The sequence below is a fragment of the Cladosporium halotolerans genome (assembly GCF_011745625.1).
Source record: "Cladosporium halotolerans strain TM138-S3 chromosome Unknown Sca2, whole genome shotgun sequence".
Lineage (NCBI taxonomy): Eukaryota > Fungi > Ascomycota > Dothideomycetes > Cladosporiales > Cladosporiaceae > Cladosporium > Cladosporium halotolerans.
Genome location: NW_027191453.1, coordinates 228,581 through 243,757, shown reverse-complemented (window position 1 = coordinate 243,757; position 15,177 = coordinate 228,581). Strand labels below are relative to the sequence as shown.

At 60.5% G+C, this 15,177-nt stretch overlaps 2 protein-coding genes across 2 annotated transcripts; both read right to left on the bottom strand.

Annotated features, from left to right (window-relative positions):
• Positions 1-6,997: 6,997 nt before the first annotated feature.
• WHR41_00590 (uncharacterized protein) lies at positions 6,998-9,953 on the bottom strand. Its single transcript, XM_069369196.1, has 5 exons — positions 9,842-9,953; positions 9,531-9,750; positions 9,208-9,475; positions 8,233-9,155; positions 6,998-8,180 (listed from the first exon to the last, which is right to left on the bottom strand). Exons 1-5 carry the CDS (start codon positions 9,924-9,926, stop codon positions 7,139-7,141), a joined length of 2,538 nt encoding a protein of 845 aa, XP_069233636.1. The 5' UTR covers positions 9,927-9,953; the 3' UTR covers positions 6,998-7,138.
• Positions 9,954-10,877: 924 nt separating this feature from the next.
• On the bottom strand, positions 10,878-13,434 carry GSK1 (Glycogen synthase kinase 1). Its single transcript, XM_069369195.1, has 7 exons — positions 12,874-13,434; positions 12,637-12,809; positions 12,494-12,577; positions 12,091-12,439; positions 11,840-12,033; positions 11,585-11,789; positions 10,878-11,533 (listed from the first exon to the last, which is right to left on the bottom strand). The coding sequence occupies exons 1-7, from the start codon at positions 12,917-12,919 to the stop codon at positions 11,400-11,402; spliced, it is 1,185 nt and encodes a 394-aa protein (XP_069233891.1). The 5' UTR covers positions 12,920-13,434; the 3' UTR covers positions 10,878-11,399.
• Positions 13,435-15,177: the final 1,743 nt, after the last annotated feature.

Sequence of the window (15,177 nt, the reverse complement as noted above, 5' to 3'; positions counted from 1 at the left end):
AGTTGCGATCCAGCAAGACCCGGGGCAAAGCTTGGGCGGCGAGGGTTCACGCTTGAGCTGCGATCTGGGACGGCGGCACTGCAGTGAAGATTGCAGGGTGAGCAAGATGGAGTTTCAATCGTTGGGCTGCGACCTGGAGCCGGAGGGAATAAATTGGCACCTGGGGGATGGCATCCACCCCGCTGGCAGGGTCTGGTCTGGGCGGGTCCGAGGTCGACGCGTCTGCAGGCCGGCGGCGGAGGGCGGCGGTGCAGCGGCGCGGCGGGCGAGGCGAGGCAAGACGCGGGCGGTGACGGACGGCGACGCACGCGGTGGTGAGGGTGGTGGTGGTGGTTGAGGTGGTGCAGGTGGTGGTGGTGGTGGCACTGGTGGTGGTGGTGGTGGTGCTGGCTGGCGGCGGTCGACGTCTACGCGCGGATGACGGGGCGACGGGGCGTGGGTTGCAGGCGAGCGCGAGGTGTTGGGTGTTGCTGGAGTCGTCACGGCACGGCGGGCGAGTCAGCGTGATCTGGGAAGCTCAAGGTTGGGCGCGCGAGTCTGGGGGAGGAGAGGGAAGGTTCGAGGGTGGCAGATATTATCAATGCAGGCGTGGTCTGCAGAGCGCAGGCGCGAGTCAGCGGCATCCAGACGGCGCACGGAACGCAGGCGGGCGAGTGCAGCGACTGTGGCAGAGGGTGGCAGAGGCCGAGCGCAGCGCATCGCGGCGGGTTTGGGCGCGCGCGGCTAACCCCACAGTTAAGCATAAGAGTAACTGGGTTTGCGCGCGCCGCAACTCGCCCTCGCAGCTGCGTCCCAAGGTTGGGCGGGCGCTGGCGCGGGTGCGTAGTGCGTAGTGCGTAGTGCGTAGTGCGTAGGCTGGCGCTGGCGCTGGCGCTGGCGCTGGCGCTGGCGGGTGCTGGAGATGGTGCTGTTGCTACTGCTGCTGCTGCTACTGCTGCTGCTGCTGCTGGTGCCCTCGGTGCTGGAGCAGGCCGGCCCTCTCTCGAGTGATGGATGAGATGAGCTGGGATGCGCCTCCGGCCGCGAGCCACGGGCAGGCCGGGCAGGCCTGGCAGGCCTGGCGGCAGCACAGTAAGGTAATGCCACCCTCCCTCCCTCCCTTCGCCGCGACTGGCTCTGCCCTCGGCTCCCGCACGGCGAGGCACACGCCAGCCCTCCGAGGCCTCCCCCGCCGCCGCCCAAGCCCGCGCTGATCACTGCCGGCAGGCCAGCCAGCGTGCCAGCCAGCCTGCGCACCACCGCGACCGGCGGGCCTGACCTCACCTGCCCGCCAGACCGTCCACACACGCTGCCCGCTGGCCAGGGTCGGCAGTGCCATGCGAGCCGTAGGTCCTCTGGCCGCGCATCTGCTGCTGCTACAGCTGCCGATGCTGCTGCTGCTGCTGCTGCCACTCGCCCTGCTCCCGCTGCTCTCCCCTCTGTTCCTCGCCTCCCCCCGGCGCGCGCTCTGGCACTCTGGCGCTCTGGCGCGCTGCTCCCTGGCCCGGCACGCCGTGACGCGGCCGCGCCAGCACCGCCGGCGGCCTCACTCACGCTGCTGCTGCTGCTGCTGCTGCTGCTGCTCTCTGGCACGCTGCCCCGCTAGTGCGCGACGCTCTGGCGCCATTTGGCGGGGTGGCATGGCATGTGATGGTGGTGCGCCGCGCTGGGCCTGCGAGCCCGCAGCAGCAGGAGCCGCGAGCCCGCCCGGACTCCACACCAGCGTCAGGAACGTGAGACGGCGCGCGTGGCTGTGACGCCCTGGGATCGATGAGATTTGCGCATGGACTGGTGGAGCGCGGATCCTGGCCGCCTGGCCCTGTTGAATGCGCCGCCGTTGGCCATGCCATCATACCTCGGTAGGGCGCGTGGGCGTGTGGTTGTCGCTCGCTGCTGCGCGGCCGTGCCTACGAGGCCGTTGCGGCAGCGCACTCCCCAAGGCCCAATTAGGACGCGCTGCCACCGCTCGCCTGCGCGGGCGGGCGGGCGGGCGGTCGTCGCTCGCTCGCTCGCTCGCTCTGCCTCTGGCGCTGGCGTCCTTGCGTGAGCGCAACCGGAGCCGAGCCCGGCGAGCAGAGAGCCTCAACTCGGCACGCTAGCCACCCACTCGCCCACTCGCCCACTGCGCTTTTTCGTGCCAGCGTGCGCCGCGCAGGTCAGACCGCCCGCCGACGACGAGGCCCGGGGCTACCGAATTCTCTGCTGCTCGGACCGAATGAGCGTGCGCGAAAATGGGTGGCGGCGGCCAATGGCTGCGTGTGCTGGAGGTGTAGCAAATAACGCGTGAGCTAAGAGCTTCGCCCGATTCGGCAAGAGCTTTCCCAATTCACTTCCGGGGGGTGGCCGCAACTCAAATCGCCGCGCAGTCGCCGTCGACCCAACCGCCGGCGCCAGAGAGCTGCTGATGATGATGGCGATGATGATGATGCCGATGATGATGAGCGCGGTGATCCGGGGTGTAGCCGCGATCCTCGCCGTGACGGGCTGAGCGGCAGACTTGTGCGCGCGCTATGCACACTTCACTTCTGGCGCTGTATGCGTGTGTAGCCAAATTACTATTGCTCGGTAGATCGTGCAATGCCCGCGCGCGCAGCTGCAGAGCCAGCGTCGCCGTGGCCCTGCTCGCTCGCCTGTGCGCATCCATGCCCGGCGGGCGCAGCACACGACGGTGCCGGTCGGGTTCGTCCCTGGCAATCGCCGCGCCGGTGAATAAATAACGCTGCTCACACACGGCAACGAATGCGCGACCTGCACGGCGGGCCACACCCCCACCACCACGAGAACACTGTACTGTAATGCCGCCGCTCGCAGCCGTCAGCCGCCCGTCCTCGCCGTCCACCCTCCACCACAAGGCACTCGGCCAGCATCTCCTAGCGCGAGCCCTGTCGAGCGCGTCCTGCTGCGTGCGTGGGTGGCCGCCACGCCTGGGCCTCCAGCCCGCTGCACGGGCAGCAAGCATCCTGCGACCCGCCCACGCCCGCTGCGTCAAAGCCCTTGTTTGAGCCCTCGTCCTCGTCTCGTGCGTTACGAGGCGTCGCTCTGCCAGGCGGGCGCCCTCCGCCCGCGCGCCGCCCAAGATGAGGATCGCCTGCGCCCATTCGCTCCCGCCTGCCCGCAGCAGCAGTTTGGGTGCAGTTTGCCTTCGGCCTCGAGGAGCCACCGCAGCATCGCCTGCCCTGGCCGCGCTTGAAGAACGCCCGCACGCCGTATCTCGTGCGTCGTCGAACTCAATGCACGCTCCCGCCTGCCCTGAACTCTGTCGCGCAGCTCCCGCGACCGTTGTGAACCTCACATCCTGTGATCCAAGTCGTCGGTTCTGTAGCCTGCAACACAGCAGCCAGCCCACATGGCCGTTCCTGCTGCGGCGCGCCACCACCTCCGCCCTCGCAGCCCACACGCCGCCCGCCGCGACCCTGGCACGCCCGGCCTGAAACTGCCAGTGGCGGGCTATAGCGCGCGCCCATATCGTCGAGCACTATCGAGCCATGCGCATCCACCGCCTGCCGGGCTCTGCGATCTGCACTCCTCAGCGCTCCAGGTCAGCATCCGCCGCCAGCCTGCATCATATGCCCCACGGGATATACCGGCCCCGGCAGGGATAGAGGTAATTGCGCAACAGCCACTTCGCAGAGCGGTCCGGTCAGCAACACCGGCCTACCATACACAGCACATCCGTCACAAACGCCCGCGTTGCCCTGCTGCATCTAGAACGGCGCTGATCTCGCGCTGCGTACCAGCGCTGCATGCGATTGCCTGATTCCATCTGTCACCGATCCCGGGGGAGGGGTTGGCCATCGTACCTGTTGTCTCACACCGGCACCAGCCGCGCTCGTACCGGGGTACCTCACACTGGCCGTAGCCACAAGATCAAGCAGCAGCACCGCCTCTCTTCGCAGGCGATCCCGCCGCCACTGCCAACATAAGCGCGCTGCTGCTCGTGAGTGGTGATTCACGCCTGCATCTGGAACCTGTCAACGTAGACTACCGTGGATCGTGATTCGCGGCCTTCGCAATCGGCGTGAGCCCACGCCAGCCGCAGGCCCTGTCGCTACCTGGCGCCCATGGACAAATACGACGTTTCCCGAGACCGCTGCCCGTCGCCTTTGGCACACTTCTACCAGACATTCGCACACCATCGTGATGGCCCGTTGCCCTTCGCATCTCCGGGTTTCGCGCGCGATGGTTGACGACACCTCTCCGTGTCTCAGCAAGCTGTTGCCCTTCCAGACCTCGTATGTGACGCGGCTTCGCTGTGTGCGCCAGCCGCGCCCCGTACCTCTCCTCGTACCCTTCCCGCGGATGTTGGCGCAGAAGAATAGCTAGGGTCCGACTGATCTCCGCTGGTCGACATACTGTTCTAGTCAGCCCGCCATTTCCATTCACCCTAACCGCCCTGCACATGATCCCCAACATCAAACCCTGCCATCATCCACGAACCCCTCGCCACAGCACCTAACCTGAACCAGTCTGCACAGGCCCGAGCAAGCAGTGCTCCAGCATCCGAGCACACGTCAGGCCTCCCTCCTTATCTCGGGGCATCACCCACGGTCACTCCGCGACGAGCGACTTCGCTCCAAGCCTACCTAGCGACTCCGGTCGCTGCTCCACAAATTAGCCGAAACAACATCACCTAGTTGATCCCAGGCAGTCCAGCGGCGTGCTCTCGCGAAACAGGTGCGGACGCAACGCTGCAGTAGTGATTTGTATTGAGCTCCTGCGCAAGCCTACCGACTTCTTCCACAACGAGCCGTTCGCGCCAGAGGGAGGACGAGCAAATTCGTTCCGTAGCACGAGGGACTTCTAGACCCCTTCTCCAGTCCCATCAGATGACCCTTATCGCGTCGTTCCTATGACTCCCATGTACCCGGCTTGCGTGCACGACGGTCGTTGAGGCCGGGGAGCCAATGGTTGCGTGAGAATTGTATACCTTTTCTCGTACTGGCGACGACGCAAGTAGGAAAAGCATACACACTAAGCTTGGCCGCGTGGCCGGAGAGCCTCGGTGGGTGCCTTGTTGTTTGGGCCTGAGGTTTCCCTGGGGTATGGGTGCAAATCCCCCAGAGGCTTCGAGTACGTGGGCAGGGCGTCTGCCATGGCGTTGAAGTTGAAGAAGTATGGTAAGATGGTTGCGAAGTGCCTTATACCATGGAATGAACGAGTACGAAGTGTAGCGTATATGTTTCATTGTAAGGGACTCGTACTAGATGATGATTTCAGTCGACGTCGACTGTGTGAGATACTGTTGAAATCATGCCTCAAAGAGCGACAATATTGGCCAATGTCGGCAGGTTTGCATGACAATCTTGATTCCAAACAAACATACGAACGCGCCGGGGATGACTTCTGGTTATTAGCATTCAGAACTCATCTCAGCCTCTTTGAAAGCGGCAGCATTTTCAAGTACGCATTGGTGAGGTAAGTCTTTTTGACTTGAAAGTGTTCGCCGCCCGATTCCAGTCCATTCAAGTGGCATCATGCGCACCAGTATCCACTTGATCATTTAGCTCTGAGGCAGATTTGAAGCAGCGTAAGTTGCAACTACTGAAAGATGTTGGAAGGAAGTTCTTGAAGACATACTGGCTTGGACTCGATCGTGGCAGAAAGGCTAACCTAGGATTCTGGGATCCTCAAGGCGAATATCGCCAACCTTGTCGATTGGCATATCTCGAAATCGCCTCTTCCCCTTGATGCAAATTACCGGAGTCCAATCGCCTTTTTTCTATCTAAAAACATGTTGATCTCCCCTACATTTCCGCGGAAAATCCATCCGTCCGTTCACCAACCGACGACGTACGTTCAGATCCGATCCGACGCGATCTGGCCAACAAAACACCGCGAAACGAAACATTCACCACAACCCAGCCCCCAACATCCACAGTCCCAAACAAAGCCACCCATCCAACAACCCGGTTCTCAAAACCCTTTCCATCCCTCTCCCCTCCGACACCCTCACGCTCCACCCACCGACGATCCCATCGGGGACCATCCCGAACCCAAAGCGTCCTCCGACTCCCAATTCTCCACTTCGCCCGCCTCCAGCTCCTCCATTCTCCAGCGCTAGCAGCCCGTCCACGGTCTCTTCCAAGCGAGGTTCTGCGTTGCGAAAATTTCACATGTTCTCCAAAGCGTACGGCCGTCGTCGGATTCGGCCCGCGCGCGTTGCGATCGTCAGTCGATTGGGATGGTTTTGACGAAATGTCCGCTGCGGGCTTGGGCGGGCGTTCTTTCGAGGGTGCAAATCACGGGGCGGTCGCTCCGGCGGCCGAGCGAAGGGCCGATTAGGTGGGTTATTGGGCATTAAGATGGGATGGAGTTTGACGAGCAGGGTGCGATGAGGTTGGCAGCGTCATCGTGGACTCTACGTGTGATTGCAAGGGACGAGCAAGTGCGTGTTTGGGCGACTGGGTGTGAACACTGTGCAAAGCGACCCTACGGCGTCGAAGCATGACCTGCGAACGGGTTTTCCTGGGCAGTTCGCGAAAGAGGGTACATGTCAGTCAGGAAGGTAGGCTGGCAGAATGCCACCGAGTGCTTGCATCGGCGCTCTAGAGAATGGCAAGTCGTTTTGCATCTTCGATCCGTGACGGTGTTCCACGAGAGGTTTAATATGGCAAAAATCATGGATGCCACAAGCTGGTCAGAAACTACAGAAGCGTCCGCCAAGTGAAAACTGTCGAGCGCAATCGACAGCGTGAGTCGGTCTCGAAACAGAGTCGTCAGGAAAGAGCAAGGTCTCGGCATACTCGATGATGATATGCCTCCCGTCCATTCGCTTTTGTTCTCGCCAAACACGCGATTCTGCCATTGTGACTGTACAGACGAACCCATCGAAAGACCCACGTCAAAGGGTAATACCGTACCGAATCACGCTATTCCATAGCACCAGGACAGACAAGGTCTGTGACCAAGTGAGATCTAGACGCACCCACGCCGAAGGGCCTCGAGGGAGTGACTTCGTACGAATGGGATGATAGTGACCGGTTGCGCAGCGTATCGCGCCAGACACCAGTCGACAGAGCAAAGGTAGAATATCAGTGTCTCGAATTTGATTGCTACAGCGCATTTGAACCAACGCAGGCAGATAAGCTTCCCTCGCGTTTCCTAGCTACGCATCCGCGCTTTTCGTATGATACATACAGAAAGGGAAGAGAGTCAGAGCTTACTCAACGTCATCAACAGTATCCATGCCCTGATCAGCAGCTCCACCATCAGCAGCAGGAGCAACAGGCTCCGGCTCAGGCTCAGGCTCCTCCAACGGCCCAATAGCCGCGTCGCTGACAACGGCCTCCTCGACAGCAGCCTTGCGCCTCCAGACGCGAGCCCAGCGCTCGCCCCACAGCGTGATCAAGTCGCGCTCGGGGCTGCCGTCGTCGAAGCGCTCGACCATCTCGTCCTGAGTCCCGCCGGCGACGGCGGCGACGGCGTCCTCGATGGCGGCGTACATGTCGCGGACGCTCTGGCGCTCGCGCGGCAGGACCTCGTTGATCTGCTGGCGCTGGTCGAAGGAGACGGCGGTATTATTGCGCGTCTCGACGATCTGGCCCAGGCGCTCGGTCACCTTCTGCATGGTCATGGAGATGAGCTCGTAGCACTGCGCGGAGGCGAGCGCGCGGCCGCGGTCCAGGCGGTCCTGCAGCGCCCATTCAATGACGGACATGGGCGTGATGATAAGGTAGTTGAGGAGCTTGTCGACAATGTTGACGGCGTTGCCGGGATGATCGACCCAGAAGTCGACGACGGAGCCGATGATCTGGCGGCGGGCAAGTTGGGATTGATCGCCGACTGCGAGCAGGCGCTCCTTGCAGCGATCGATCGTGGAGAGCACGTGTGACAGAGATTTCGAGCCGACGCTGAGAATGGCGGTCATGTAGATGTCGGTGCTGGGAACGAGAGGGTCATCGAAGCCGTGTGCCGCGGCTTGCTCTTGCACCTGATCCAGAATCTTCTGAACGTCCTCCTCAGGCGCCTTCTTCTTCAGCAGGCTCAGGACCTCTCGCCCCTCAGGCGCAAAAGGCGTCTTGTCGTCGGCGTATTTGAAATCGGGCATGTCTTTCTCCTTGCTTACGGGGATCAGTTGATGGAAGGGGCCTGGCAGTGTCTCGCGGATGCGCTTGGCAAAGGAAAGCCTGATCTCCTTGTCTAATACTCCGTTGATGAATGCCTTCTTGGGGTGGATCTCAGGCAGGTCTATCTCAGGGATCCTATTCAGAAGTTAGTGTTTGCGAGTTTTTGAGAGGCACTCTGAAGTCTTACCATTCTCCCCATTTCCACCTGAACTCAAAATTGCTAAGGTGGTGTGCGAACCAATCCATGAATCGGTACGAGAGCTCCATGTCCATAGACTCGAGGCTGCGGAACAGGAATCTGATGGCACGACCTAAACTAGGAGCAACCGCAGCTGGTGAGATTTTGCAAAGCTCCGTGATAACCGAGTGGTAGTACACCAATCTGTGCTCCGATGTTGGGAGGCGGAAGATCTGCGAGAAAATGGCATCGACTGAGACATCCTCCGGCTTCCATTTCGACACATCCGCGGAGAAGTCGCGCAACTTATCAAAGGCAGTCTCGCGGCGTGCAAAGGCACCAGGCGTCCAGTAGTTGTCCATCTCGGTCAGAATCTTGGCCGCAGCGTTGCGGTTGAAGTCAAGAATGTTGATGGTGTCTACGAGCCCATCGCGCACAAGAGACGCCGCGATGTTGGCAGTGGGCGGGACGGACTCGATCTCCTGGTCGGCATACAGCGAGAAGAAGACATCAGGGAAGAGCGGCTTCGGCCCGGGGTTGATCGGCGAAGGAACGGTAATGGCAGGGAACGCGTGCTGGGAAGCGACGGATTGCTCAGCATCGCCGTTTGCTTCACCGTCTGCTGCGCCGTTGGACTTGGAGCGCGGCTCGTAAACACGAGGGATGCAAGCCAGCTTCCACCCACTCGCAGCTTCGCCTTGCAGCTGGCGCTGCAGGAGCCCAATGAGGCTGCCGAAGGCCATCGGTTTCTCCTCGCCTTCACGGGACGGATAGGGGTCGACGAGGGCCTCTAAGACGTGAGGGGCAGATGCCACGATCTCCGTCTTCTCCAGAATCTCCGAAGCTCTCTGCTGCAGAGAGACGTGCTCGCCTGAGGCAAGTAGGTAAGGTACCGTCAGCAAGATGATCTTGACGAGCTCAATGCCCACAACCTGGAATACTCGTCAGCTCAAGTTTGGCTTGCTTTGCAGCACGTGTACTGACATCCTCGGGTGACGCCGTCTGCAAATCGACGGCCCTATTAAACAGCTCGTCGAGAATAGGTACGATGCCATCCTCCTTGTAGAGCGGCGACAGACAAGCCAGGAATCTCAGCAACAGCTTGAACCCCCTCCAGTCGCCCTTGTCCAGCGCCTCCTGGCACATGGGAGCCACGCGACCCAGAATGTCCTGTGCCACATCCGGCTTCTCGTCGTTGGCGTAGAGCACAGTGCCGGCCACGAACGGAATCTTGAGCGGCTGCTCGACAATCCTACGACCCATCAGTATGCCACCATTGACTCGGGCTCCTCCAAAGATATGCTCACAGCTTCATGGCGACCGTGCCGAACGTCTCCCTGACGTATTCATCGTCCCAGTGTTCAGCCGCAAGCTTCGCGATATGGACGGCCTGTTCCTTGATGTCGCGCGGCGGGCGGCCGTTCGCATCCTCGGCGATGTCGAGAAGGCCGCGCTTGATCCTCGTGCCGGGCGGAGCTTCAGGGCGATGGCGCTGATTGCGGTAGTCGCGCTCGTAGTCGTCGTCCTCTGCACAAACCGTCAATCAATGCTCGTTCGCTTGGAGCAGAGATCGTCTTGGATGGTATCCTTAAGCTCACTCGGGGCTGGGAGAGCTCACCTCTGTATCTCTTCCTCTTCCCTCCGCCACCACTTCCGCGGTACCTATCGGCACCTCTATTGTCGCGGCGATCGTAGTCGGCCATGTTTGCAGATTGTTCAGTCGATGATTGCGCAATGGTGGAACTTGCGCGTTATGCTCTTGAAACGCGCGACAAGCTACGTCGGCGCTCGATGCCTTAGGCTGCCATCTTGCAAGCTAGGCCGTTCAATAGGCAGGCGGACCTCATTCACCCCAACCCTAACCCTGACTACTCGAAGGGAGCCATTGGATCCTCTCTGTTTAGAAATACGATGACATTTCTGGTATCTCTACTCAATCGATATCTGCTCTCCCGGTTACACTTGATTTTCTGCATCGACTAAGGAGCAGCCTCAAGTAATTAATGGGTTATCCCAACCCGGAAAGGAGAATCTCGAAAGCCTGCAATGGACCTTCATCTGCACAGTGGTTCCTTGAACGATGTTCTAATCTTGATGAGCGGCGACAACACACTGCAGGACCGTCAACGATTAGCAGCTTTCAGATGATCCGACTCGAGATCAAATAGCAATCAACGTCGACCACTGCAGTAAAACTAGGAAGAAGCCTCAGACAATGGTACCAGTACGTGTTCCTCGACCAAATGCTCTCTCAGGTCTCCAAGATCCGCCTCGCCACCTGACAGCCCCCGGAGGCTTGCGAACAATCAGAAAGTGCCACGCCAGCTGCGGAGTGCCCGATCTATTGCCTGTGCTACACGAGAAAGACGAAATTTGTAGTAACTATGTCCGCAAACTGGACGTATTCTCTGGTCCGGTGGGAGATAAAACAGCAAAGCTGACACTTGTAGCCGACCGACCAGTCTTTTTCAAACGTCCATGGCCAACCACGTGAAGTGTGAGATACTCAGCGACAACGGGACGTCTCCAAAGAAGGCTGGTCCTAGTGGAGCCAGCCACTGCCCGGAGCGCCAAAGGTTAAACCCACGGCATGTATCGAAAAATCGACATCACGAGAAACATGCAGTTTTTGACGCGAAGAGAGAGAGGAGACATAAGAGGGAAAAAAATGGAACATAATCTTCCCCTTCTTGCAGAGTCTTTCGCGCTGCTGCAGAGGAAAAAAAGCTGGCAAATAGAAGAATTTCAGACAGAAAAACAACAAACACGGTCGGATAGAATGGAAGGGGCAGCAAGCCATCTTTCTCTCGCTTCTCTTCCCACGCTCTTGATAAAGCGCAGACCGTGTCATCAAAACAGATGTATCTTTCCCATTTGCTGCTTTCCCAAAACCCAAACCCCTCGTTTGGTTCCCCCCTTCCCATCTGGCCGCTCGGGCATAGTTTTGCCATCCGGGCTCTCCCCCCTTTGATCAGCCTTGCACTTTTTCTTTTACGCCAGAGACGCCGGGGGTACAACCGGCTTTAGCAACGCCGTGGTTATCGATCCAAAGACAAAATGCATCGCTGCGTGGTCTCGTGACGTTGGTGGCTCTCAATGCTTTTGTTGCTCTTGACACTTTCCTTCGTTCCCGTTCAGAGAGCTAGCTTGCTTTTCTTTTTCATGAGAGGGCCCTCTCAATCCAACCGAGCCATCATCTGATCTTTCGTCAAGGGCTGGAGGTTGTCGATGTCGAGACCCTTCGCGGCCAAGACGGGCTTGAGGTGCGCGGGAACGAGTTGGTGGTTGAGGTGAGGTGCGATTGAGAGTTCTTTTGAGAATCAGAGGTGTCCATGTCAAGGGGGAGGGATCAATGACTTACCGTGGTGGGTGAACTCGAAAAGGTTGGGCATGTCCTTGGGCGCCCCGCCGGCGTGACGCGAATCGGGCAGCTTGATGTTGGGGTCCCTCAGCTCGTCAAAGAACGGGTGCACCATAGCGTCAATCGCGGACAGACGCTGCGTAGGCGTGTACTCGAGGAGTTTTGAGATGAGGTCAATCGCATTCGGGTCTGCCTTCCGGAACACCTGCGAAGCATTAGTCTTGCGTCATTTTTCAATTTTCGATGAATTCGGACCTTATTGAACGGATGAGGCTTGATCTGCGGGAACTTGTGCTCCATATAGTTGGGGTTCATGGTGCGGATCTGATCGCGTGTCGGAGTGCCCAGCACTTTAATGATCTCCACCAGCTGGTCGATACCGGATTCACCAGGGAAGAGCGGCTGACCGAGCATCAGCTCAGCCATCACGCAGCCTGTCGACCAGACATCTAGGATTTGTCAGCATCACATGTCATCATTCACGCGATAACTCTTGATGGCCATACCGATCTTTGTAGTGTAGTTTGTAGCGCCAAAAATGAGCTCCGGAGCGCGGTAGTAACGCGAGCAGATGTATGAAACGTTCGGCTCGTTCTCCACCAGGATCTTTGCGCTGCCGAAATCGCAAAGCTTCAAGATGCCAGAGTTCGGGTCCAAAAGCAGGTTCTGCGGCTTGATGTCTCTGTGGCAGATGCCCTGGCTGTGGATGTAGGCGAGAGAGCGGAAAAGCTGGTAGATGTACAGCTTGACCTCGAGGATAGGCATGGTGGTTTTGATTTTGTTGAAGTGGCGGCTGGCGCGGTAAACGGTCTCCGGGACAAATTCGAGAACTAGGTTCAGGTACACCTCATCCTTCTGCGCTGCCATCAGAGCTGTTTGCACACCCATGAGTGTATCTGTTTCGCGTACCCGGTCTCCGTTGGAGTAGTAGAACGCCTTGAGCTCGACGATGTTGGGATGGCGGACGATGCGCATGATCTGCAGCTCTCTGTTCTGCGCGGAGTCAGCGGGTGCAATGGAGGGTGAGGATACGCGGATTCATAGAGACCTACCTTGAAGCGCTTGTCCTGCAGCACGCGCTTGATGGCGGCATCCTCCCCCGACGGCGAGAGCTTGGTCTGGAAGACGACGCCGAAGGAGCCATTGCCAACGATCTTACACTGGGTGTACTGCATCTCCTTGGTCTCGCCGGTCAGGCCGTCCTGGACCTTCTCACGGATGACTTCTGCACGGAGGGTCAGCACCGGACGCGGCATTGCGACGGGGACGGACGCATCGGGTCTACGTACCTCCCATTCTCAAGCTCGAAAAGGCCGACGGCCTGTTCTGGGACATGTCGGGGCGTGTGTCTGGAGCTGGGGTGGGTGACTGCGCAGGACGTAGTCACGGTGTGGGGGCGCAGCGACAGCGGGTGAAAGTCGGGCGGGCGGGCGGCGTGGGCGGGCGGTGGTTTGTTTACACGCGAGGCGTGCGAGAGGCGTGGAGGTGAGGGTGAGGCGGCGCGATGCGGGCACAGGCAGCGTGCGTGCTGGGCAGGCGCGGGCGCGGGCGGTGATGCGGTGGTGGTATGGGTGGTGGGTGGTGTGTGTTGAGGGCGACGAGGCGGGTGACGCTGAGCTGGTCGGGCGCCGTACGGCCGGGGTGTTGTTTGGCGGGAAGGCGCGCCCGGCTGCGGCAGCGAGCTGGCAGCACGTGGACGAGAGGGCGTGCGTGCGGGTTGGGGCTCTACGGCGGGCGAGGCAGGCTGGCGATGGCGCGCAGGAGGTGGTCGGAGGCGGAGGCAGAGGCAGAGGCGGTAGCAGGTTGGACAGACACAGAGACGCAGAGGGCGGGCGGGCTTGGAGATCACCGGCGGTGCTGGAGGCAGATGCACGGCGCGGATGCAGCGCAGAGGCCAACCCCTCACTGCTGGCGGCGGTCACCAGCAAGCCAGCCAGCCAGCCAGCCAGCGGGAGTGGGTTCGCGCATGGCAGGCTCGCGGGCCACGGGTCACGGGGTCGGGCGCCGGCGACAGCCTCGCAGCCTGCAGCCCGGCTCTCAGCCTCTGCCTCACGTGCCCGCGGGCATTGTTGCGTGCCGTTGACCACACCTAGGTAGTAGTTCCATACACGGTGTGTACAGATACATACAGGCTGCCTTCCTACCCATCTACTGCGGCACTCACACTCACACTCACACGCGCAAGGCCTCGTCCAGCAGCCTCGCCGCGCGGGTCGCTGCCATGTCCAGACTGACGGCCTCGATCTCTGCCATCATGTAACTCGATCTCCTCCAACACCTCCAAACCCGTGTCCAAGTGGGGCCGCTAGACGGCGCTCGCCAGCCAGACAGGTCACATGCCCTCGACGTTCGAGGTTGTGGCCTTGGCGGCACCTGAGCCCGCTGAAACACTCGACAGCCTTCGCCGGGCCTCACTCGCGCCTCCGCTGGCAGCGCACATCGCGCGTGTAGCGTGTTTCGAAGGCACCGCCGTCGCCCTGCTCGCCGTCCTGAGCGGCCGCCGCGCGCGCTGCGTCTTCACACGCACGTGTCCCGGTGAATATCGAGCGCCGCCGCCGCGCTACGTCAGTGGGTGGAGATGCCGTCACTTGCAGGGCTCGAATCACGCGCCGGCCTAGCGCCTCTCTGCCGCTGGACGAGCGAGCGAGGGAGCTCTTGTTAATTTCGGAGCTTGTGGGCACCGCTGCGCCAGTGCCAGAGGCGTGGTCAGCCGGTGCCGCACATGGCCATTGGCCACTCGCGTGCCTCTCTGCCTTGCCTCTGCCTGTCCGAACACCTGTTCATCGCGCTCGCCGGCCTCGACACACTCGCGCACTCCATCGTAGATCAAGGCCCAGCGTCGCAGGAGACGCAAGGCGAGCCGCCGGCACTCGCCTCTCCGCCCGCACGTTGGGCGCAGAGCAATCCAGCCGCTGCCGATCGCTCGAGAGCCGAAGGAGCTCCAGCTCTGCCCATCAGCAGACACCGAAGCCATCCGCTCCCTCTGCATGAACCGCAAGCATCCAGCTCAAGCGCACACGACGCAGGCCAGCTCGAAAAGGCCAGCTGCAGGTACCTCGCCGGCTTGATGACAGGATCTGGCATCGAGGGGATTCCGCGAGCATCCAATGGCATTAATTGCTGGCGTCGGTACCTGGGTACATGCACGCGGCAATAGACTTTGCTATCTGCCTCGTCGCGCCTGTCGGGCGCTCGTTTCACACTCAAATCGCGCGGGCACATTGAAGGTTCGAAGCTTATGTAGACCGTCACGCGGAGTGGCAGCGCGCCAGGCCGAGCCAGATTGGCCCATAGACACCTCATCTCAACACGTACGCCATGCTTGCGTCTAGATCTTGGTGAACAGGCGGCCACGGTGTTGGGCTGGGACGCTGGAAGATCCTTCCGGCCGCACGGTCACGGTCACGCACCCTCATCACCTTCTGACTACTGTATGCGCGCACAGCCTGCGCGCTTTAACGAGGCGGTGCGCCCAAGCCATAGTGCTTTGCAGGGCGCACAGGAGCGTCATCGCCGGCCGGCGATGCGAGCGCCATAGGCCGACCGACACAGTTGTCTCAGCCTGAATTGGCGTCAACAGCAGTGGCGGTGAA

What these genes read in the sequence shown, in the direction of transcription:
- GSK1 (XM_069369195.1), bottom strand. Translation starts at nt 12,919, where the DNA reads ATGTCCCAGAACAGGCCGTCGGCCTTTTCGAGCTTGAGAATGGGAG. An exon ending in AAACTACACTACAAAGATCG is followed by an intron (nt 12,034 to 12,090) that starts GTATGGCCATCA and finishes GACAAATCCTAG; the next exon opens with ATGTCTGGTCGACAGGCTGC. An exon ending in AGCCTCATCCGTTCAATAAG is followed by an intron (nt 11,790 to 11,839) that starts GTCCGAATTCAT and finishes AATGCTTCGCAG; the next exon opens with GTGTTCCGGAAGGCAGACCC.
- WHR41_00590 (XM_069369196.1), bottom strand. Translation starts at nt 9,926, where the DNA reads ATGGCCGACTACGATCGCCGCGACAATAGAGGTGCCGATAGGTACCGC. An exon ending in GAAGAGGAAGAGATACAGAG is followed by an intron (nt 9,751 to 9,841) that starts GTGAGCTCTCCC and finishes CGGTTTGTGCAG; the next exon opens with AGGACGACGACTACGAGCGC. An exon ending in AGACGGCGTCACCCGAGGAT is followed by an intron (nt 9,156 to 9,207) that starts GTCAGTACACGT and finishes CGAGTATTCCAG; the next exon opens with GTTGTGGGCATTGAGCTCGT.